At 40.6% G+C, this 26,255-nt stretch overlaps 1 protein-coding gene across 1 annotated transcript in view; it reads right to left on the reverse strand.

Moving 5' to 3' along the window:
• Positions 1–15,406: 15,406 nt before the first annotated feature.
• Klhl24 (kelch like family member 24) overlaps positions 15,407–26,255 on the reverse strand; it is a 35,656-nt gene continuing 24,807 nt past the window's right edge. The window contains 3 exon segments of the mRNA XM_052157807.1: positions 15,407–18,011; positions 21,997–22,185; positions 24,304–24,492. Of these exon segments, the coding sequence (XP_052013767.1) occupies positions 17,811–18,011; positions 21,997–22,185; positions 24,304–24,492 (579 nt within the window). The 3' untranslated portion in view covers positions 15,407–17,810.

Below are 26,255 nucleotides of genomic sequence, written 5' to 3' on the forward strand. Positions count from 1 at the left end.
CCTGCTCTCATGGTCACTGGCAAATTTACCTATCTGGTTACTGAGGCATTCCTTTGCTGGTATTAGAACCAACTTTTCTGAGATTCTAATGGAGTCTGAAGACCTGCAGCTCTTTAAGAATCTCTGGAATTCCAGCACCAGATTGAGATTGCTAAAATACCCATTCTTGAGAACTGAACAACTACCAGATTCTTGCCCTTTCTGTCAGGAGAGGTTGAAACCACAGCCTGTAAGCCACACTAATGAAACACACACACACACACACACACACATACACACTACTCTTTTTCAATCAGCTTACAGAGTAATAGTTCTCTTTATTCATACTTTGTTTTAGTTACTCCCCTTCCCTCCCTCCTTCCTCACTTGTCCAGACCTCTGCCCCAATTCCTTCATAAACTTTTCTATCTGTAGAATTTCCCCATCTCTGCTTTCATTTCTCTCTATTAGCACCCCCAACTCACTTAGAAATGAGCCCATTTCAGTTTCCAAGCCTCTACAGTTACCCCAAGTTAAATAGACATACAGATTTAAAGATTCAAAGCTAGGATCCCCATGTAAGACAGAATATACAGTATTTGTCTTTCTGGGTATAAGTTATCTCAGTATAATTTTTTTTCCAATTCTATCCATTTACCTGCAAACTTTATAATTCTATTTTTTCTTGACAGTTGGATGAAATTCCAGTGTATATGAGCCACATTTCCATTATGGATTCTGTTGATGGACATCTGGACTAGTCCTATTTCCTAGCGGTTGGGAGTAGTCTCTGTGGTAGGACTTCGAGTCCTTGGGTACACACCCGGGAGCGCTGTGGTACAGCTGAGTCATATGATAGTTCTAGTTTTAGTTCTAACTTTTTGAGAACCCCTAACACTAATTTCCTTAGTGGTCTGTTGTTTTCATTCCTAACAGTGAATAAATGTCCCCCTCACCCTCAACTTTACCAACATCTGCTGAAATCTGATTTTTTTCTAATTGGGTTGAGAAATTCAAAATACCATTTACTTTTGAATTTATTTATATATAATATATATATATATATATTTATATATATATATATAATATATATATACATCAACTGATCCCTTCTACCATTTGTGGTCCCAGGGCCTGAATTTAGTTCTTCAGGTTTTACAGCAAGCATCTTTATCCCCAGGACATCTCACAACTCCTCAAAGTTGTTTTAATTTGTGGTTCCCTAATCGTAATGATATGAGACACTTTTTAAACATGTTTATTAAGGCTGGAGAGATGGCTCACAGTTAAGAGCACTGACTGCTCTCTCCAGAGGTCCTGAGTTCAATTCCCAGCAACTACGCGGTGGTTCACAACCATCTGTAATGAGATCCGATGCCCTTTTCTGGTGTCTTTGAAGAGAGTGACAGTGCACTCACATAAATCTGTTTTTGAAGGTTGTCTATTCATTCCCAAGTCCGTTTTTGATTAGTTTTTTGTTGTTTTTGTTTTGATGTTTCTTTTAATACTTTGTATATTTTAGATATTAATCCTGGTTAGATTTCTATTTCCTTCCATTCTGTAGACTATGTTTTTTACTCAACTAACAGCTTTTACTGTTCGGAAACTAACTTCATTAAGTTCCCTTTGCTAGTCCTTGCCCTTATTCTCTGAGTGCTGAGTCCTATTCAGAAAGTCCTTACATATACTACTATCTAGTCTGCACTCCCTGCTTTCTCCTCATGCTGATTCAGAGTTTCAGGTTTTATATTGAGGTCCCTGATCTGTTTGGAGTTTTCTGCAGGCTGAGGGACAGGATCTACTTTCATTTTTGTACATGTGGATAGCCCGGTTGGTGTCATTCATTTAAGGTGGTGTCTTCTCCAGTGTGTGTTTTTGCATCTTTGAAAAGAACCAGGTAGCTGTAGCTGCATAGCTCTTTATTCGGATCACCTAGTCTATTCTATTGATATAATTATCTATTTTATACGAGTACCAAATTGTTTTTATTACTATAGCTCTTCGATATAACTGTAAATCAGGTATAATAATATCTTCATATTGCCCAGGAGTTCTTGGGATCTGCAGGTCTTTTGTGCATCCTATGCATTTTTATTTTATTCTATTTATTTATTTTTTGTTTCTTTGAAGAAGGTCACTGGAATTTTTATTGGGATTACATTGAACTTTTGATTTGTTTTTGGTAGACTGTGTGCTGGCTAGTTTTATGGCAACTTGATACATGCTCAAGTCACTTTGGAAGAGGGACCCTTAATTGAGAAAATGTCCCCACCAGATTGGCCTTTTATAAGCCTGTCATGCACTTTCTTAAGTGATGATTGACATGGGAGGGCCCAGCTCACTGGGGTGGTCCTGTTCCTGTGCAGAAGGTCCTGGGTGCTATAAGAAGCAGGCTGAGCAAGCCAGGGGGGAGTAAACGGTCCTCGTGCAACAGTCCTCACAGCCTCTACATTAGTTCTTGTTCTAAGTACCTGTTTTGTTTTGTTTTGTTTAGACAAGGCCTCCCTGCCTGTCTTGGAACTCAGTATGTAGACCTTGCTGGCTCTTGACACACTCCTGCTTCTGTCTCTAAAGTGCTGGGATTAAAGGTATCAAGACAGACTCAGGTCTTGAGTTCCTGCTCCAAATTTTCTGTGATAGACTGTGATGTGATATAAGATAAAATAAAGCTTGTTTCTCCCCCAACTAATAGCAATAAAATCCTCAGGCACATGACTGTTGCGGGAAATATTTAAAAAAGAACCCGACACGTTCCCACACACACCACAGGGGCAAGGCAAGCAACCAGCCGACCGGACCGCAGGCTCCTGTGCCGAGCAACTGTTCTGTAGTAATAGCACTGACGGTTTATAACGCTATGTCCTAGCCCACACCACGATCTCCAGGCCTGCCCTCTTCCCAGCCCCATTCCCCACCCCGTCACCAGGTAGAAACATGACTCTTAATGCTTAATTAATTAGCCAATTAGATTTATAGTCACAGTTACAAGATGTCAATAGAGTAAAAGACGTAGCCCAATATTTCTAACCTTAGGAAACACAGAAAAACCTCACAAACCATCATTCATCTCCTCCTGCTGCGAGCTCATGCCTGAGCCTTCCTCTGCAACTCCTAGCTCCGCCCCCTTTTCCTTGTCCAATCACAGACCCTCTCTGCCCTGATGTAATGCTACAGGAACACATGACCATTTTCACAATATTAATTTTTTGACCCATGAGCACAACAGGGCTTTCCATCTTCTAGTGTCTTTCTTTCTTTAGCATCTTAAAATTTTCACTAAAGAAGTCTTCCACTTCCTGGGTTAGGTGAGATTTTTGCTGCTGTTTGTTTAGTTGCTTAGTTGTTTTTGTTTGTTTGTTTGTTTTTGTTTTTGAGCAGGATTCCTTGATTTGTTTCTTTCTCTGTCTGGTTTTGGTATATAGAAAGTTGTCAGAGTTACTTTTGCTGTGCTGGAACAGCATGCACAAAAGCAGCTTGGGAAGGGGAGGATCTCAAACAGCGCAGAATCCCAGAGATCTGATGCAGAGGTTATGCAAGGGTTCCGATGACTAGCTTGATTCAGATCTCTTGCTCAGCCTGCTCTATGAGAAGCCAGGACCACTAGCCCAGGGGTGGTCCCATTCACAGTGAGCTGGGCCCTCCCATTGCTCACTAATAAGTGTGAGGGCTAAAGTTAGCATGTAAGCCCACTTACCAAGGGCAGATAGCTTCCTGGAATGATGGAGGTTGTTGTTCATGTAAGACAAATAACAAGCCACACGCTTTCACTTCAGCAACCAAGGTTGGTTGCCCCAATTTCACAGGATGTGCTTATCACACATATGTGGGGGGTACTTAGGCAGGAAGTACAGCAGGCTGGATGTACACTTACTCTAGACTGGACAGAGGTGGTAAATACACAGCCTGTGGGTTCTGCGTTTATAAGCACCTGACTACCTAATTCAGGGTCATTCTTCGGGAATCTGTCCACTGTCCTGGCCAGTAATGAATAAAGCTGGCTTTAATTGGGCAATCGTGGATTTGGTCTTTCTCACAATTTTCAGTTTTAACATAAGAAAATGTCCCACAGGCTTGTCTGCTTCTAGCTCAATTTTTCTCAATTGAGGTTCCCTCCTCTCAGATGACTATAATTGTATCAAATTGACATGAAGTTAGTAAGCAAAGAGGCATTCTGATTTGTTTCCTTGTCTGAGACATGCTCTTGCTTGCTTATCTCTGGAACTCTCTATGTAGATCAGGCTGGTCTTGAATTTACAGAAATTGCAGATGGGGCATTAAGATTTTAATGGTGTGCATCATCAGGCCTGGTGTCTACTGATTTTTAAATGCTAATTTTGTAGCCTGCCACTTCCCTGGAAGTATTTTTCAGTTCAGATTATTTTCTGGTAGTATTTTCAATGTATAGAATCTTATTTTTATTTGTATTTTTCATCTCCTTTTGTTGCTCTAGCTAAGACTTCAAGTATATACCGAAAAGGAATGGAGAGATTAGATATCCTTGTCTTGTTCCCTGGATTTAGTAGAAATGCTCTAGTTTTCCTCACTCACCTACAGCCTTGTAGTTTTGGCAGGTGGTACTGTCTGTGTGCTGAGTTTTACAGTCTGAATGGTTCTGCCACCATGGAGTCTGTTGTGCTATGGTCTGGGGCCCTGTTACATATGGTAGTATGAGTTTGTAGTTTGTTATCTTCCAGAATGTGAAATGCATTCCTCTGTGCCCTCTGGTTTTCCGTAGAAAGTTATAGAAAATTGCGTGTTTTCATAGAAATTTTAGAACCTATTGTGATGGCCTGCCTTTATAGATCAGCTTGACTGTACTTGTCACTTTGAATACTTTTTCTGAGTATTAGTGTTTTGGCCATACTGTAACATGGGATTTCTTTCCTGGTCCGGTCTGCTTGGTGCTCTGCTCACCTCCTTTACTTTGATGGACATTTACTTCCTCAGATCTGGGAAGTTTCAAGATTTATTTTTGTTTTTCTGAGGTAGGGTTTCTATGTGTACCACCACTGCCTATACTAGATAAATCTACCCCCTCTTCTCTATTTCTTTCTTCCTCCTTCTTTTTCTTTTAAATTTAAGACAGGGTTCTCTGTGTAACAGCTCTGGCTATCCTGGAACTCAATTTGTAGACCAGCTGACCTCAAACTCAAGCAATTCACCTGACTCTGCCTTCTATGTGTTGGAGCTAAAGGCATACACCACCACACCTGGCCCACATTTGAAGATTTTTTTTTTTTTACTAAAAATATTTTCTATACCTTTGGCATAGAAAAATCTCCTTTAGTCCCATAATTCATGGGACATAATTAGTCCCACTCTCCTTTAGTCCCATAATTCATAAATGGTTTTTAAATTTTTTATATATTTATTTAGTAAGTTAGTTATTTGTAATGTATCCCCAGATTTTGTATACTCCATCCTTTACCTTTTTTACTTTTAAGTGTGTGTATGTGTACGGGTATGTGCATGTGTGAGTGCAGGTACCCACAGAGTTCAGTGCCTAGGAAAGGGTGGTGGATCCCTTGTAGCTGGAGTTACATGTGGTTGTGAGCCACCCAACATGGATCCTGGGAACAAAACTCAGGTTCTCTGGAGAGCAGAAGACACTTAACCACTGAATCATCTCTCCCGCTGTTATCTAAAATGTGATTTTACCTGAATGACTTACTTTCTGTGCTTTCCTTAAGCCTTGATATTCTGCCCTCCTAATAATCCATACTGTTGCTGAGGCTTTCCATCAGTTTTATTTGGATTATTGATTTTTTTCCAGTTACATTTCTGTTTGTTTTTTATTTACTGTTCTTATCTAGTTGTTGAATTATATTTTTATGTTGAATTCACCTTTTTTATATTCAGTGACTTGTATTTTCTTATAATTTGGGAGATTATTCATATCTTCTTTGACTTTGTTCACACATTTATTCATGTCCTCTTTGAGATTCTTAAACATATGTCTAATTGTTCTTTGAAATTTCATCTGAGTCAGTCTCACTGGCAGCCATTACTATGGGATTGGTAATTTTTGGAGGAGACAGTCCTTCCTGGCTTTCATGTTACTTCTTTTTTAATCATTGGGTTTTGCCCAACTCAGTTAAACACCTGAGTTAAATATGTTTTAATATTAGTATTCCTTGTTGCTCATGACTCTTGGCTCAGCTCAGTGTGTGTGTGTGTGTGCCCTTCCCCTTCATAACCAGAGTCAGTGCAGCCTGTGGGACATGAGAGGTTGGGAGTGCAGGGCTGTGGAGATGGGGTGATCAGAAATGCAGGGCGTCTGGGGTGCAGGCTTGTGGGGTGGTGTCAGGAACAACTGTTTCATGTGCCCCCTGATCTCAGAGTTCAGAAGGTGTTGTGCAAGGGTGCTGGGGCATCCCATGACCTCTAACTTAAGGAGCCAGAGTGAGTGCAGAGTCAAGTGCACGTTTTCGGATAACAGAGGTGGATCCTGGTACGTCCCTTGTCAGGGAGCACGTGCAGATGCAGGAGAGAACTGGTGGCCAATGGGGGAAGGAATTGTTGAGCTACTCTGGCTTCACCAGTGAGGGTATTCTCAGAAGTTGTGCCCTGGGTGGAGGGTCCAGATCTGTCTACTTGGCCAAGATGGGTGTGTGTGCAGGTGATACAAGTATGCAGCAGGGTGGAAGGCCAGGGACTTTGAACCTGACTAGCTGAGGTAGGCAAGAGCATAAAGTAATCATGGGAAGCAGGGGCCCAGAAACCGCTGACCTCGGCAGGAAAAGTGAGCCAGAGGGTTTACTCTCCTATGTGTACAGGCTGGGCACTTCTGGAGCAGAATGGTGTGTATCTGTGTGAAAATTTGCTGATTTACGAACTCCACATCCCTTGCCATGGATGGAAAATACCCAGAGACTTGACGGGCTGGAGAGCTGGCTCAGTGGTTAGGAGCACTTGCTGGTCTTGCAGAGGACCTTAGTTTGGTTCTCAGCACCCACATGGTTGCTAATAACCATCCACAACTCTGGTTTCAGGGGATTCAAAATACTCATCCAGTGTCTATGAGTACCAGGCACACATATGGTACACAGATTTAGATGTACACACACACACACACAAAATCTTGTAAACAAAACTCTCCAAAGGCAGTAGCCCTTATGACCCTTGTGTTGATGACTGCTACCTACCACACTCTATGGGAACTTCAATATGGGACTGTCAATAGCTTCTTAAATATTTTTATTTATTTTTTTGTGTAGAAATGTTTTGACTACATGTAGGTCTGTGTATCACCTTTCTATCTGCTGTACAGAGCTCAGAACGGGGCATCAGATCCCTTGGAAGCAGAGTTATCAGCAGGTATTAGCTACAATGTCGATGTTGAGATTGAACCTGGGTAACTGCAGGAACCACCCATGCTCTTACTGGTCCTCTGGTGTCTGTCTGCTTCCCCCTGAGGTGTCAGACACCTCCTCACCAAACAAGACTGAGGATGGCAAAGCAGAGGCATGATGGGTAGGTTCCATGGTCACAGGTCTTGCCAGGAATGCTGTGAGGTTACAGTTCTTAGAAGAGAAACAAGGAGGTTTGGGCGGCCTGTGAGGCGGCAGGCAGCAGGGACCCTTGGTCTCTCATCAGCTTCTGCAATAGTGCCAATGCTAGTGGTAGTGGTGGTGTGAGCCTGGCCAGTCAGGCTGGTCCTAGGTCCAGTGGTGAATGCTTTGGGAGACAGAACCCTTCCCCAAGTGTTACAGCTCAGGAAGACAGCCACTCTGACGATCCTTGGTGAGATAACTTGTGGGCTTTGTTCCATGTGGACAGGGACTATATAGACCTTGAGTGGAGTGAGATTCAGGGAGTAGATGTTTCCCACTGGCTGAGTCTGAGATGTTAGTGATGCTCTATCAGCATGGAGAAGGACTCCTGTGCTACTGTATATGACTGACTGTCCATGATCCTCTCAGAGGGGTGTCGTGGTTGTGTGCTCCAGAACAGGTACTGAGATAGGGAGGGATAGGATAGCAGCTTCCCTCCTGCTGGTCTCAGATCTCGGAGATTCCCAGGGTCTGAAGTCAATCAACCTTGCCAGTTCTTATGCCTGTATGGCGGCACAGCCCCTACACTCACCCACGACGCTTCTCTCTCTCTCTCTCTCTCTCTCTCTCTCTCTCTCTCTCTCTAGCCCCAGTCTGCCTTTATGACACCGCCTATAATTGTTTGACAGCTCTGAAAAGCTAAATGTTCTGTCAAGACCCATATATACCAGATTGGGGTTATATATAAGTTAATAGATTCCCTAATATGCCAAGACCCTGGGTTCGATTTCTAGCACTGCACAGAACTGAGCATGGTGGTTTAGAATCCCAGCACTTGGGAGGTAGAGGCAGGAGGAATTCAGAGTCATCTTTGGCTACATGAAAACCCTGTCTCACAAGGACCAATTGCCTTCTATTAATTTAACAGATTGTGTTTGTGTGTACGAGCATGTGCGCGCACGTGTACAACTGTGGGAATCTGTTCTCTCTTTATCATGTAGGCACCACTGTACTGTCTAATCAGCCTCAACTTTTTCCTTTAAAATTATTTTATATGCATCATATTTTTTACCTGCATGTATGTCTGTGTACCACCACTGTGCCTGGAGACCAGAAGAGGGCACTGATGCCCTGGAACTGGAGTTACAGATCGGTTGCGCTGCCATGTGAGTGTTAGGAATTGGACCAGGTCTTCTGGAAAAGCGGCCAGTACACATAACAGCTGAGCTATCTCCAGCCCCAGTCTCCTTTTGTCTATAATTTTGTCTAACCACCCCTTACTAACCTTTCCATCATTCTTACCAACTCAGGTGGTGTGGAGAGCCCTGGGCTTGTATTTTGATGCTAATTCCACTCCTCAGAGGGGCTGTAGATGAGGAGTTGCCTTGTGAACCTTCTCCCACCTTAACTTTTCAAATAAAGGCTTGAGCCAATGATTGGGCAGGAGGAAGGGAGGAGCTGAGAGTTTGGGGGAGAAGAAGAGGATCGCTGGGAAGGGGCAGCTACAAGGGATTGACAGAGAGGCTGCAGAGAGAGAAGCTCATGGAGAAACTGCAAGTTATATTGGATAATATAGATGGGAATAGAGTAGTGTAGCGGGAGATCTGCCCAATCCAGGCTTCTAGCTTGTATTGTTACTGATTGAGTTGGGTTGAAACAAAGTAGCAACACTCAGGTCTTTTTCTCCTTCCTCCCTGCTCCCTTTTCTCTCCACTCTCTTCTCTCCAGCATTTCTCTGTGCAGCCCAGAATTCTAGGATTAAACCTGTGTGCCACCAGCACCTACCTACCTTTATCATCTCTTATGTGGGAGAGTTCCTACGTGGGTTCCTAAGACCAAAGCTCCGTATCGAAATGCAATTAAAACCAGCTTCATAAGGAATGTATCCCAAGATAATAGGCTCCTGCCCTGATGGAGAGCCAGACATCAGTTACACAGTCGGATGGCCACCCCTGACTGCTGGGAGGACAGGAAAGTTAATACTTATTTTTTTTTAATTACATGTAAGTACTCTGTAGCTGTCTTCAGACACTCCAGAAGAAGGCGTAAGGGCATTTACGGACAGTCGTGAGCCACTATGTGGTTGCTGGTATTTGAACTCAGGACCTTCGGAAGAGCAGTCAGTGCTCTTAACCACTGAGTCAGCTCTCCAGCCCCCAACTTAATACATTTTATAGCTTCTTTAAAACAAACCAGAAATAGTCGGTATGCTAGTCAGTTTGTGTCAACTTAACACAGACTAGTGTCAACTGGGAATGGGGTGTTGGATCCTACTAAATTCACATGTCTCCCTGCCTCCTAAGTCCTGCTGAGTGCTATTTTACTGTAAAGTCACATAATATTCCCAGTTCAACAGTAGGGGGTAACTTCAATACCTAATATTCTCACCAATTAAGGTCTTGCCAACAAAGCCCAGAAATGCACAAATCAAATGATGGTACATATCAGACTTGGTATCTGAAAGCATTCTGCCCAAACACTAGAGAGCATGTTACTCACAGAAATCCACCTGCCTCTGAGTCCTGAGTACTGGGATTGACGGTGTGCAGCCCACTGCTTCTACACTTTTTTTTTTTTTTTTTAAAAAAAGACGGGCTCATCATATAACTCTAGCTGGTCTAGAAGTGGCTATGTACACCAGGCTGGTCTTGAAGTCAGAGATCTGCCTGGCTCTGCTTCTGGGTGCTGGGATTAAAGTTGTGCACCTCCACATTCAGCTCTTGTTGGACACTGAATAATCATCTGGGGAGTTTAGACAGAATAAGTTACAAGTCTTACTGTACTGACAGCCTTACAGAGGTTGACACGGCACCAACAATCCATCAGTCCTTACCGGTGTGGGAGCTCTGCCTGGATTACAGCATAGGTAGCTTCAAGGTAGGGAATGCATGAGAGGGAAAGATCACAGAAAGTCAGAAATGGATCTGAGAAAGCTAAGTGTCAACTTGTTCTTATGAGAACCGACCTATTCGATCCCTTATAAGGGGAGTGATAATTATCTGCCTTTCTCTAGGTTTCATTTTTAAAAAAGGACTCAAAACTTTATTTTTAAAAATTGCCTTTGTTACAACTTTAAAAATTTAAGAAAGCTTCTTTTACTATATCCAAAAAGTTAATAAATATGTATAGAGAACTTGAAAACATTAAAGAAGTAAAAGCTGTCTTTATACATGACTTCTAAGAGGAGAAATCATCCTGGGAAATCGGGTATCATGTTGTTAAGGCTGCTTTCATCATACAGATTTCTAACCTATCCTCCACTTAGGACCTAAAAAGGAAAGCTAACAGCCCACCCTGGAACAGGTGCTCTCAACCCCCCAAACTCTGTACCCTGGAGGCAGTTTATTGTTAGTGGTCTTGGGTTTCCCTCACGGATCACCATTTTCTCCTTTGTCCCCGGAAGAGTGAATCTAAACTTTCAAACAGAGCACGATTTTGGGACAGCCTCTGATAATTGAAATCATTGGTTCATATTTCTTGTTTGTTCTTAAGATGGGGTTTCATTGTGTAGCCATGGCTGGCTGAAGCTTATTGTAAAGTAGGCTGATCTTGAACTTAAGAGATTCGCATGCCTTTGCCTCCCAAGTAAGATTAAAGGCCTGCACCATCATGTACCAGGAGATTGGACTTTTAATGGGAGTGCCTCAAGAACGGAAAATGTGCCCTGTTCTCACAATAGATACCAGGCCAAATGATCTCAAAATCAGGCAGTATTCTGTCCACAAAGCAGCTGGTCCATAGATACAACTCATAGAATTTTGACAAGGAGCCAGCATCTAGAATCATTTACAAATTTCCTCCAGTACAAATGGGCATGCCAAATACAAAGAACTTCCCCTCCATGGCTTCAGACAGCAACCAGTAAAACAGGAACAGGCTAGAAGCCTTCATTTCTGAAAGCTTCTACCTCTCGAGGGTTGAGATTTATAGTTCCTCACAGGTACATGGCAGCTTACCGCTGTAACTCAAGTTCCAGGAGAGGCAATACCCTTTCTGCCCTCTATGGGTACTACATGAGGCTTTTTTTTTTTTTTTTTTTTTTTAAAAAGGATTTATTTATTTATTTTATGTATATGAGTACACCATTGCTCTCTTCAGACACACCAGAAGAGGGCATCAGATCCCATTACAGATGGTTGTGAGCCACTATGTAGTTGCTGGGAATTGAACTCAGGACCTCTGGAAGAGCAGTCAGTGCTCTAACTGCTGAGCCATCTCTCCAGCCCACTAAGTAACTCTTAAAAGAAGCCAACATTCATGCCCTTGGGTATGTCTGTGTCCTGCCTCCTCTTGGAGGTAACCATTCTCTTACACCTCACAGATAGGCTGTGTTAACATGTCTTTATTATACCAACAGTTCCACTTTAACACCACTACGTAGACCAGGGGCCATACTCAACACACACCAACATTAGTATTCTCCCTTCCCTCAAGTTACTATTTTAGTTTCTTGCTTATGTTCTGAATTATTTTATGATTATTCTGGCAAATATAAACATCTGATTTTCCCCTTGTCCCTTTTAACACAATAATTTAGGTATATTAAAAAAACAAACTTAAAACTTATCAGATTTTTGGTAAACAAAATTTAATGTAACCATATAGTCAAGTAATGTTTAAAAGACATTAGATACAACTTTTATAAATTTAAACTATGGAGGAAGTGCAATTGAACAAAAACATAAGCATTACTGTACTACAGCAAAACTGAGAACAAGGACATAGAAAACATTTTTTTCACTATCAAGATTCAAACTCTAGGCAATAGGTGTGTGGCGGTTACAGTAAATCACGTACACTTGCTCGGTTCCGGAAGCCTTGGATAGCTCAGGAGACTCACTGCAGGAGAGGCAGCAATGAAGAGGAAGTGCTTTCTCAAGAAAAAGCCTAGAGCAGAACTAACTACTGAGATAATGACAAACAGAAATAGCTACACACTTTTTTTCACGATTTCAAAGGACCCTTATGAGAGCTTAATGGGTATTTATCTGAGTATTTTACAAAGCACCTAGGTACCAAAAGTTAAAAATGTAAAACTCCAAGCAACAACCTTATTTAACCTTCTCTTTCTGCCAAGCAGGGCAGCTGGTATTCACAAAAGCATTTCAAGAACAGTTGGGAGTGGTGGCTCAAGCCTACAGTCCTAGCACTCAGACAGAGGCAGGAGGATTGCCACTAGCTCAAGGTCAACCTGGCCATATACTTAGTTCTAGGTTAGCCAAGGCTACATCAAATCAACCCACTGAACAACCCACCCAGAGCACAGACAGATTCCCAGCCTGCCAAGCACAGTGGCACATGCTGTCATCCAAGCACTTTGGAGATATGACAGAATGATTGGAGTTCAAGATCATTTTCGGCAAAACAGAGTTCTAGGCAAGCCTGGTCTACATATGACCCTCACTCAATCTAAGGTAGCCTGGGGTATATATGATCCTGACTCAAAAGATAAAACCAGACCCTCAAAATACTGAGGTTTATTAGGCTGAAATGGCATCGGGTAGCTTAAGGCACAAACATTAAAACACAACTTCTTTGGAACAACATATAAAGTTATGACTTCACTTTCTATGTTCTGATCACCTTCAGCACTATGTATGTTTATTATTTAAGGCAATCACACAAATGTAAAAGGTTCATATACAACATTTTAATGATACTTATTTTTATGTGTGTGTTCTGCCTGTACTATTGACAAGTTTGCATATACTGTATATGCACCATGTGTGCCTGTGGAGGCTGAGGGTAGTGGGACAACAGTAACCAGAGTTACAGATACTTGTTAGCCACAGTGAAGATGCTTGGAACCCAAGCCAGATCCTCTGCTACAGCAACAAATGCCAGTGCTTGCTCCTAACTGCTGAGCCATTTCTTCTCTAATCTGCTTACAAATAAAACACTTTAAAATATCTAAAATATCTTGAAACATCTCTGGTAACATTAGTTTATACTCCTGGAAGCAGAGTCTGAGGCCTAGCACTAGATGTGGCAGTAGGCATAATTAGCTAGTCAAACCTACTGCATCACAGGTCAGGCAAGCTGCTTCCTTCTCGTTACATGGGATGGTGAATTTTCATGTTGGTTATGTGGTTTGGTGAATTATTTACCTAACATAATAATGAGTGAAATGATATCATTCCAGTTCTCTACACAATGCAATCAACTCCATTACTGTTTCTCACATGGGAATTCATGTGGCTAATCTGACCTCAAACTGGCTCTGCTGCCATGGCTGTCCTGGAACTTTCCTGATCCTTTTGTCCCACTTCCCAAGGGCCGGAATTACAGACATTGCCACCACACTCAGCTGTGTACCACTAACTCTAGCAAGACCAAATAATTTTAACAAATGTCTTGGGTTGACTATGAGGCAGTCCACAGGAAGCTTCCGGACAATATCTTATTACTTGGTACCACATCAAGTCTGTAGGATGTATCCTTTCCCATAAAAACCTCAAGACATTAAAGGCACACACAAATACTTCAACTCCCTTTCTCTCTTTGTGTATGGGCTCTCAGTGATTTTTAAAAATCTACTGTCAGATCAGGAGAAAGCAGCACACACCTGGTTTGGACAATGACAAAAGTAGAAATCCCACCTTTGTCGTTCCTGAGTTTTAAAATGGGAGTCTGACAGCAGATGCAGAAAACAATTCGTATTCACCAGGAGAATGTGCCAGCTCACAAAGTACTGTCATCCTTCCAAGTAGAATGGATGTTTAACCACTGCTATAGTCAAGTTTCTGAAACATTTCAGTCTAGAGTCATCATCTAAATGGTATCTAAGTGAAAGCACTTTGCACACCCTGATGGGCAACACAGACAAGCTAATGCCCTCCCTGAGCATTTGCGTCTTTTAAAACCTGACTCAAATGGAGTAAACACCTGGATCCCAACCATCCGTCTATGAAAAGCGGCTACTGAAAATCCACTTCCTATCTGCTAGTCAAGCCAGCGTGGGGTAATACAGTGCAAAGGGAGGGAGTCAGGCCACCTTGTGCAGAACATGGAGGAGACTTAGAAGAGGATGCAAGTTCATGACAAATGCACACAAAAAACCAACTAATTTTCTGTTGATCCACAAATCATGTCCTTTCCAACGGAACAGCCACAAGTGATGTTCGCAAACTTCTCTCCAGGTCTGCTTTCTGACCTTGTCACACTGCTGTTACCCAGATGGGCAGATCCTTATGACCAGATCTGCACTTTCAGATGAAGTGATTATTTTAGAAAACTGGTCCTGGCTTCCACTTCTAACTGCAGCTCTCAGAAAATGAAGAATTGCTAAGAGTTTGAGGCTAGCATAGGCTACAGAGATCCTGTCTCAACAATAAACAGTACTCTAGAAATGTTCAATTTAGTATTATGTAATCAAATTGTACATGATCAACTATTTTTTTAAATTTATATATATTTCTGGTAATTAAACTGTAAAATCCATTGGGTGTTTGTGATATAGGTACACAACCATACTATCTACATATAAACACATACACATACTAACTTAGAGGCTCATATAAACATTACCTATCAAAAGAAAATCTGCCAGTTATGGGATGACAGAATGAAGATAGTCTGACTCCAAGATGGTTGATATATCCCTTTTAATACACTTATTATACCCTAAAAATTATTTTTCCCTAAACCAGGGCTTACAACCATTATTTGTCAAGGATTAGCAAAGATAAGTAATTAAAGGAAGTTAAAATATCAACTGGGTAGCTTTTAAAAGTTAATTTTTATGATTCAGGTACTTTCTGGTGACTTTTAATATAATTTGCAACATAAAGAAAAATTAATTTGCTTAAACAAATTCTGATTTTCAGGATTTTTTTCAAATTTACTGCAATAAACATGAGGATATATGAAAGATAAACATTACAAGATACAACTAAATAATACTTTTACAACAGACAAAAATACTAAAATACAAATTTACTTTGACTAAGTCTTTTATATGATATATTTTGAATGGACATGATCTTACAAATATACATGAGAATAACAATTATCACTTGTAGAATCCTAAGCATTTATAAAACACTTTTGTTCACACACTTTACTGTTAAGAATTTCTGAACTAAACAATTTCCATTCTCTAACCAAAGTATAATGCAGATATTTACTATAAAATTACAGTACAAATACCCTCAATTGTACATACATCTGTTTCTCAACTGACAGATGATTGTTTTTTGAATTGTTTCTATAGCTGTTATACCACTTAAAATTTATGATTTGAAAACAATTTCCTAGGTGTATTTTTTTTTTAGCATTTTTCTCAGAACTTAGATTCCAATTAAGCATGATTCTTAAAACTCATTTGTATTATCCTAAGACGAGGAAGAAGCTGTTTGCCAATGCTAGGCTTCTGATGACTGCTTTAATTTGAACAGAAATCTAATGACACTATTGTCATTGAGAAGGAGTACATTATAGTGAGAGACTGGGAAGCTACACAGCAAGCCACCTGTTGCAGCCTAGGGCATTGTAAAATTGTTATCTCTCCACACAGAAGTTACAATAATTAGTTGTGCTAATTCCTGCTGTATTTACTTATATTGCTAAGAAAAAATTCACATTTCCCTTTGAAAACTACTAAAATTTATAAAATGGAGGGAAAAACCTAGAGGGAAAAATTTAATAGAAATCTGAAAATACTGGTCAGTATTTTATACAAATAAAAGTGCTCTCCCAAATAATAAATTTCTCTCTGAAGACCAGAACTGCTGCTGGTCAGAGTTACAACTGAGAAGAGTGACGTCTGCTGTGGGATGGCTATTAAGGAGTCAGCCAACACTCCTATGCCTGATAACTGCTTACAGGGCAGCAGAGAGGTGCTCACACAGCCTCACACTGGGAAGGCCAAACTCTGCCAGGCTGGGTCAGAGCAAACTCTTCTTGTTTTTCTTACAGCAGTATTGTAAAATGCAGTTTTATTTTCTTAAAATATATTTCTTTTCCATACATGTGTGCCTGTGTGACTTTATGTGCACCACATACTTGTAGATGCCCAGGGAGGCCAAGGTGTTAGATTCCCTGGAACCAGAATTGCAGAATTTTGTGAGCCACCTGGTAAGGGTGGGAACCAAACCTGGGTTGCCTGCAGGGGCAGTAAGTGTTTCTCTTCAGCCCATGTGGTTTCTTTTGATGTACCTTCCAGATCCTGGATATGGGTTTGTACTACCACGCCTGGGAAACAGATCCTGGCTACAGACACCTGCCTGGCTCTGTAGAAGGGACTTCTGCTCCTATGTCACAGAAGAGAGGGAAGAGCTTCTGTAGTGGATGTACACACAGATGGGGCATTAAATGCCCTGAGAACCAAAGTGGACCACTTTTTTTTTCTTCAATAATTATTTTAATTTTTCCTTAGGGACTAATGTATAATCTAAATTTCCTTACTTTTACATCTCCTACATAAGCTCACAGAAAGCATTTAATATCAGAGAATAGTCTATAAAGTCATAAAATTTGGTATTTTATGGTAGCTGAATTGTCTCTACAATTTTACAATTAGGAGAAAACAACAAAACCCCCAAAGTCTTCAATAAAATTAACCAGTATAGACAAAGTCAGTGACAGATATTTAAAACTTATTTCTTGGGGCTGGAGAGATGGCTTAGTGGTTAAGAGCACTGTCTGTTCTTCCAAGGACCGGGGTTCAATTCCCAGCACCCTCAAGGCAGTTCACAACTGTTTGTAACTCCAGTTCCAAGGGACCTGATCCCCTTCTATCAATTCACATAACATTAAATAAACTGTTAAGACGAACAAACAAACAAACTCATTCTTCCTCTCACAATGAACTCTAAATATTAACATCAGGCAATTCGACCTAAATGAAGCTTCTTTAGTCATGCAATATTCTCTATATAAGTGACAAACAGGGACACATTCCTGAGGGACAGTTTACAAACCTCTAACAAGTTTACACTGGGCGTTACTGCCTATTCCACATAGTTTTTCAAAATTGCCAAAGTATAATTATAGGCCAAATTATTATTTATTTATTTTTTTAAAAAAAGACAAGGTCTTATTGTGCAGCCCTCGCTGGCCTAGAACTTGTGTAGATCAAGCTGGGATCAAACATACAGAAACCTGCCTTCTGGGTGCTGGGATAAAGGTGCGCACTGGCCTCACTATAACCACCCCCCACCCCGTCACAGGAGAGGATTCAGGACAGCCTGAAATAGTGGTATTTTGGGTCAGAAAGGCATCAGAATTATTTATTTCTTTTTGCATATGGCACAAAGGAATTGTGGTCTCACTTGGTAGTTTTAAAAACTTTCCTCTTGGATTGGCGTTGGCTTCTGGTGTGAGGTATCCTGGATTTGGTTAGAGCTTAAAGCATTTCTCATTGTATCTGTGAATAGTCACACAGCCGTGGTAGGACACTGGCCTGGGCATTGCAGCCACTCCTGTGATGATGCTTGTCGCAGGGTCGTAACAGAGGATAGTGTCTGTGGCTTCTCCGTTTTCCCGTCTTCCACCCAGGATATAGATTTTACCATTACAAACAGACATACCACAGTTTTCCTGTTTAACCAAATATATAAGAAACAAGTGAAAAACAAATTAACTATTGAAGATAAAGGATTTGACAATAAACTGAAAAAACATCAACATGTGATAACATAAGAAAGGCAGACGTAACATCCCTAACTCCCGTTGATATTTACACGAATGAAGCGAACACTAAGATGAATTGTTACTAACAGAGGCAGAGATGTGAAGGGCATGGCAGACTGACAAAGCTTTCATTCTAGTCCAGGAAATAAACATTTAAAAAACCAGGGCAGGGAAGCAGGAGTGGGTGGGTTGGTGAGCAGGGGGAGGAGGGATGAAATGGGGGTTTTTGGAGGGGAAACCAGGAAAGGGGATAGCATTTGAAATGTAAATAAGGAAAATATCTAATAAAAAAAAATTAAGAAAAAAAAAAAAGAAAAAAGACAGGGCAGGGGCTGGAGATGGCACTGTGCTTAAGAACATCTGCTGTTCTTCAGAGGACCCAAGTTCGGTTCCTAGCACCCACATTGGGCAGAGCAACTGCCTGTGGCGCCAGCTCCAGGAGATCTGATGCCCTCTTCTGGTCTCCAAGGGCACCTGCATACGTGTGACATCCATTCACACAGACCCATAAATGAAAATATAGTCTAAAAGAATACATACAAAAAGACAATGCAGGGTATGGTAAAGAGATGGCTTAGCAGTTAAGACTGCTTGCTGTTGTTCCAGAGGACTCAGCAGCCATTCTAGGGGACCCAACAGTCTTTTCTGGTATCTGCGGGGCACTTGTACACTTAGAATGTACACACACACACACACACACACCACACCCCAAACCACAATGGGGACCTGGTAAATGGGTTTGTGGGTAAAAGATGCTTGCTGCCAAACCCAACAATTTGTGTGTTCCATTCCGGGACCCACATAGTGTAATCCTACATGTTGTCCTATGACCTCCACATGTGCTATGACACACACATACACACAAATAAATGCTTAAAAAGCCACACGCTTTTAATTCCAGCACTCAAGAGGCAGGCCGGCTGATGTAGGAGTTCAAGTCCAGGCTGGCTTATAGAGTGAGTTCCAGGACTGTGAAGAGACAGAGAGAGGAGGAAGGGGAAGGAGAGGAAAGGAGGGGGAGGGAGGAGGAAGAGGGAGAGGGAGAGGAAGAGGGAGAGGGAGAGGGAGAGGGAGAGGGAGAGGGAGAGGGAGAGGGAGAGGGAGAGGGAGAGGGAGAGGGAGAGGGAGAGGGAGAGGGAGAGGGAGAGGGAGAGGGAGAGAACACAAAGTAATTCCTTCTTGGCCTTTTGGCTACGAACCAAGCACAGCTGAGCGTCAGAAGGTGAGAAGGGAGCGGCTTCAGACGTGCTCAGGAGGCGTCTCATGAAGGGGGCACAGCGAGGAGCTAGACCATTAGAGGACAGAACCCTGAGGGCCGCTTTAATGTGTGCGCTTCCCTGTTAGAGACAGGGGAAAATCCTAGTTAAGGATTCTGGGACATCAAGATGGAGACAGCATGAAAGGAGCAGGCAGATTCCTCTGTAAGTCTGAAACCTTGGTGCACCACGGGCCAGGCCACACAGCAGGTGAAACAGGCATTTGAAACAGGATCAATCGTGAGCAGTAAATAAAGTAAGTCAGGAATAAGCTAGAGTTAAGTTACAAGAAGAACACTCACATTTAAAGACTTAGAGGAAAAAGATAAGAGACTGACACAAAGGAAGAGTGGGTACTAGGGACTTGTCTTTGGAGACTGGGCATGCAGCACCGAGGAGGATGAGGAAAACAGATCTGTGAGTTCCATGCCAGCTAGGGCTACAAAGTGAGACCCTGTTTAAAAAAAAAAGAAAGAAAGAAAAGAGGAGGATGTGTTAGATAGCGGTGCTGGCGTTAGCGGGCAAAGGCTGCGAACACAGTTCTAATTTTCTTTTCAGCACCCAATAGGAAGGACCCATTATATTCAGGAGGAAGAGGAAGGAGGAGGAGAAAGGAAGGCAAGCAAAACCCTAGCCAACGAAGTTACTAGTTAATGAAACTAAGAAAGACAAAATACAGCCAACAAGTATGTGTGTGTGTGTGTGTGTGTGTGTGTGTGTGCATGAGAGAGAGAGAGAGAGAGAGATAGAGAGAGAAGGAAGGAAAAAGAAAGTTTATAGACGGAAGGAAGGAAGGATGGATGGACAGATGCATAGAAGGAAGTAGTACATTTTGGGAGAGCAGGCTGGCTCACTGGTGAAGGACATGTCTTCTCTTGCAGAGGACAGCCACCTGTAACTGAGACTGCAGGGCACTGGCCTGTCTCCGGGTCTCTCTGGGCACGCACATTCCTGTCACATGCTAACACGTTCTCTCCATTGTGCTCTCTCTCCTACATCATCTTTACTGATACGAGGGGAGAATACAGAATCCTAGCACTGGGAACAGCATCTTGGTAATAAAGGAAGGTTAGCAAAGTCAAGACCCGCCAGTTGGAGCCTTTCTGAAACAGCAGAGACAAAGGAGAGCAGAGGCTTCAGATGGTTATGTCAGATCTCATTCAGATGGTGAAGGAAGTCTGATATAACCACTTCCTTTACAGCCACACAACCAGTAGGACTATAAACCATATAAAGCCGTTTCTCCTCTTCCGAACTATAAAGAGAAAGAGTAGGAAGACTGGAATGAAATTCTAAAAAAGGTGACGGTTGAATTTTTTTAAACCAAAAGACTAAATATAATGGATACTTCCTGTTGGGTTATTGAAAAGAAAATTAGAACTGTGTTTGCAGCCTTCGCTGCAATGCTGTCGCTCTCTAGTGCCAGCGCCGCCTCTCGCTTCCAAAGCTTCAGCCGAAGGAGAAGGGGGGTGGGTAAGTAAGCAGACGGCCTGCAAATCCACCGGTGGTAAAGCACTCAGGAAACAACGACAAAAGCCACTCTCAAGAGTGCGCCCTCTACTGGAGGGGTGAAGAAAGCGTATCGTTACAGGCCTGGTACTGTGGCATTTGGTGAAATATATCAGACATCTACTGAATTTCTGATTCACAAGTTTCCCTTTCAGAGTCTGGTGCAAGAAATTGCTCAAGACTTCAAAACAGAACCGCACTTCCAGAGTGCAGCTACTGGTGCTATGCAGGAGGCAAGTGAGATTTATCTGGTTGGCCTTTCTGAAGATACCAACCTGTGTGCTATGCATGCCAAACGTGTAATAATTATGCCAAAAGATATCCAGCTAGCACGCCGCATACGCAGAGAATGTGCTTTAAAGTCCACTATGTGGGGAAAAATTTCAAAAAAAAGTTTTTTTCCCTCTTCTTCCTGTTATCAGTAATTCTGAATGTTAGATATTTTTCCATGGGGTCAAAGGTATCTAAGTATATGATTCCAAGTGGAAACAGGGGACAGAATCAGGTATTGGCAGTTTCTCCAAGTTCATTTGTTTGTGAATTTTTAATATAAATGCAAGATATAAAGCATTAATGCAAGCAAAATGTTTCAGTGAACACATTTCAACAGTTCAACTTTATAATAATTATAAATAAACCTGTTAAAATTTTCTAGACAATGCCAGCATTTGGATTTTTTTTTTAAAAAAATAAGTAAATTTCTTCTTGACAGCAACTAAATGATGTTTGTAGCGTTTTTATCTTACAGTAGATTCCATCCGTTTGCTATACTTTTCTAACTGAGTTGTCCTACATGCAAGTACATGTTTTCAATGTTGTCTGTCTTCTGTGCTGTTCCTGTAAGTTTGCTATTAAAATACATTAAACTATATTAAAAAAAGAAAAGGAAGAAAGAAAATTAGTTTGCTAAAGCTAGTCCTTGGGGCGGAGCATGTAGATCAGGGTAGAGTGTACCTAGTGTTCATGGGGTTCTGGACCCAATCTCAGCACCATCAAAAAAGAATAAAAACAACTCCTTGGGAGGAAATTTTATAAAAACTATGAAATATTTGAAAAGTGAGATTCCAGTAAATAATCCCGTCCCTTGTTCCACCTTGTGCTTCCGTCTGGCCTCTGCGTGCTCTTACCTGCCGGCTGAAGGTGTTCTGCACGTGCATCCAGTAGTCTTCCACGGGATCATAACAGTACACCGCCTTGGTCAGTCCACCAGCTACGTAGATCAGGTTGTTTAAAGACACAGCTGTTATGCACCTCTTGGCAATGGGGATAGCTGCACGAAGTAGCCAAGAATTGGTTTCAGGGTCATAAGATTGGACCTAATACAGAAGAATATGGAGTAAAATGTCAAAATAAATATGAAAGTCTGCTTTAAAAAAATCTGTCAATATATATATATAGAGAGAAACATGGTTAAAAATTAAATCCTGTTAATTCAGAGAATTAAATGAGGTTACTCTGATTAATAAAATTTATGTATTAGGAAAATTCTTGTTTCTTGGTCAAGGAAAAAACTCCTTTGTTTGAAAAATAAAAATAACATCAAAAATAACAGGAAGCAATAATCTTTAATATCTCTTAACAATGAACTCAACTCCCCAATAAAAAGACATAGACTAACAGAAATATTTCTCATGTAACTCTTCAACTTTATCAGAAAATGTTTGTCATTCCCCTTTTAATTAATTTAGTAATGTTTTTTATGTCTACCATTTTATTTGCATTATTTTTCATGATAATATTCAATTTTAATGTCTTTCTATACATTTCCTCTATTTTATCAGAAATATTTTCAATGTAAATCTTTGATTTTATTACAAATGTTTCTAATTCCACCTTCAATTAATTTAGAAAGAGTTTTTATATCTACCATTTTATATGTAAAATTTTGCATGAAATAGTCAATTTTAACGTGTTTGTCTATATACTTCTTGAATTTTACCAGAAATATTTTCCATGTAAATCTTCAATTTCATTTGACAATGTTTATAATTCCACCTTCAATCAACTTAGAATTATCTTTATGCCTATCATTTTGTCTGTATAATTTCCATGATAATCTTTAATTTTAACATATTTTTCTATATATTTCTTCAATTTTATCAGAAATATTTTTCACGTAAATCTTAAAGTTTATCTGAAAATGTTTACAATTCCACCTTCAATCAACTTAGGAATACTTTTATGCCTGCCATTATTATACCTATATAAAATTTTGATAATCTTCTGCATTTTTCTACAATTTTATCAGAAATATTTTCCATGTAAATCTTCAATTCAATCTATCATAAAATGTTTCTATTTCATATTTCAATTAATTTATCAATGCTTTTAATGTATACCACTTTACTCTTTAATTTTCCATGAAAATTGTCAATTTTAACGTAATTTTCTATGAATCTTTTCTATTTTATCTGAAATATTTTCCATGTGAATCTTTAATTTTATTATAAGGTGTTTTTACTTCCCTTTTCAATAAAAAAATACAAAAAGAAAAATAAAACCAAAGGCTAATTTTTTTCTATCAAACATAAGATAGTAACGAAATACATGCAGAGTTTTTCTAGGAGGAATGGCCTCTAGGTTGACTTATGTACACTAAAATCAAGTCTTAAGTTTCTCTGACATTGCTTCATGCAAATTAATCATTTCTCAATCTGAACATAATTTCTTTATGCTTTTAGGGAGTCCTTACCTCAGAAGAGCAGCAAGCAATCTCAATTTAGTATACTTTTAATGAGCATCAATTCCCAGTGGCCTGTCAAGAGGTCCCGTCTGTATGTGAACCTGCAGAGTTGCTGCTCCTCTCCTACAGGATCTGGGCCTTAACCCAGATGGTCAGGTTTGGCAGTGAGCACCTTTACCTACTATGCCATAACATTTGATGATATATTAACATTTACTTAAGAAAATAAACTGATCTGAAATTTCATTATCCCCGCTAAGCCAATTAGCCGTCAGATACTCTTCACTAGAATAAACATGATGTCCACTTCGATGCTAGGGCGGTGCATGTTCTTCTCCCTGGAAGCTGCTGCTACTGAGCTGTCCTCTACTCACTGCACATAGACAGTCTTCCCTTCTTTTTTGTTCTTTTCAAAGGTTTACAGAAAATGTCCTAAATGGAAGCAGTATAATTAACCTTTGATCATTAATTTTCTGTGATGCATGTAAGTTTTAAATCCTGTAGATGACAGTAAAGTTTAACCCTGAGATTAGCTCATTTCAAAAAGGTTTAATCCCACTTGTTACACACAGAAAATTACTGGCTACATTATGGTATCACTGTGGCAACTTGGAATTGAGTGCTTGTCCCCTCCAAGAACAGAATACCAGACAATTTCTAAAAGATCCTCACATTTTGTAACCTGCCGTCTATCACTCAGGAGATCACCTTTGTACACTGCATGGGTAGTTTCTCTAAACACATGGCTTACCTTGTCAGAACAAGTATTATCATCAGGTCCTCCACCAATCACAAACAATTTTCCTATACAGCTTGTCACTGCAGGAGAGCTCACTGCTTCCTTAAGTGGAGCAACTTCTGTCCAACGATTTGAGAAGGAGTCATAACACTCTACACTGCTAAGTCTGTTCTGCCCATCATAGCCACCAACAACATACACCTATACGTAAAATACAGGGAAAAAAAGCTTAATTGGCAAGTCTAAAATGTTTATCTGCTCTGTTAAAATTAGAGAATTTCTCTCATTCAAGGGCTCGACAGCTGTAACTACAGTGTATTTAGCTCAGTTTTCTGAGCCTGTTTAATGTTTTAGCACCCGTCTGACTACCGCCATTACAGAGTCTTTCCTGTTATGTTTCCTTCAGTGACATTTTAATCCCACAAGCATACTGTGTATGTGTTTCCCCTACTGTGTATCTCTGCTGTGTCCTGTATCTGTGCTTTCTACACCCTTGGAAAAGTAAGTCTTTACCATACCTGTGGGAATAAAGTTTTTCATGTTTTGTTCACTCAACAATGAGCTATTTGATTTTAAAGTAATAAAACTGTTTAAATGTAATACTAGGTAAGGGTCAGCAGTGTAAGCCCTCTGAAGGCAAGGCCCATCTTTCAGTACCTATAGCAGCCAGAATAGTACCCAAGACACAGTGAGCTCAAAGGGTTTTCTCAACATTTTCCATGAATAATGGTAGGGAAATACCTTTACATGACAGCTAAAACAATAAACATGACAGTAAATAGCTTACATGCAAAACCATCCCTTGTATATTGTGGGGTATATTAGACACTTTTATTAATCACGTTTTTCATTTCACATCCACATTTCTTTTAATGAGCAATTATAAACTCTTCTTGCAGGGCTGGAGAGATGGCTCAGAGGTTAAGAGCACTGACTGCTCTTCCAGAGGTCCTGAGTTCAGTTCCCAGCAACCACATGGTGGCTCACAACCATCTGTAATGGGTATCCAATGTTGTCTTCTGGTGTGTTTAAAGACAGCAACAATGTACCCACACGTATTCACATACACGAAATAAACAAATCTTTAACAAAATAAATAAGTAAACTGACTGACTGACTAACTAACCAACTAACTCTTCTTGCCACACATAATTAACTGTGAAGTCTAACTGGGTCTTCTAAAGAATCTCTCACTCCCACTCTTCCTTTTGTTATCCAACATTACCATTTATCTAAGGGTCCAAATCATTTCAGTTTCCCAAACCACATGCCAACCTTCCAAAAACATCACCAATCAATCCTGTTAACGGATCATCAATGAATGCTTAAGAGTCGGGCTAAACTTCACATTTGGTGATTTAAATCTGTCCATAACTTATATTTATCTCTGTGTGCCTGTGTGAGTCCACAGTAGCCAATGCCACTTCTACCGTACACTGTACTTTTCTCATGCGTAATGTAATCGTGTCTTGTCTCAAAAAAGAAATAAAAAGTGAATATGGGGCTGGAGAGTTGCTTAGCAATCAGGAGCTCTTGGTGCTCTACAGATGACCCAGTTTTATTCCCAGCAGCCATATCCAAAGGATCTGACATCATTTCCTGGCCTTTAAGGGTACACACATGTGGACACACACAACACAACACAATTCATCACCACTACCACCCCCCAACACACAGAGAAAGTAAACAAAACATGTTGGAGAGTTTATCTTCATTTTTTCCCCTCTTGTACAAACAGAGATGGCAAAATAATATCACTTGAGATAAATGTTTTTTCTGTTGATTGCCAAAGTCAGTAAAAGGGAAAAAGCTGTGTGGACTAGACACTGGCCTGGTTTTGTAATCTGATATAATCCCTTTCAGTTCTTCTTAAGCATTTGGATTCCAATGTGTGAGAAATGTGCTGTACTGCTACAAATTTGAAATTGGGAGAGAACAGTATATCTATTCAAAAAGCACAGTGT

Source organism: Apodemus sylvaticus, chromosome 15 (assembly GCF_947179515.1).
Source record: "Apodemus sylvaticus chromosome 15, mApoSyl1.1, whole genome shotgun sequence".
Lineage (NCBI taxonomy): Eukaryota > Metazoa > Chordata > Mammalia > Rodentia > Muridae > Apodemus > Apodemus sylvaticus.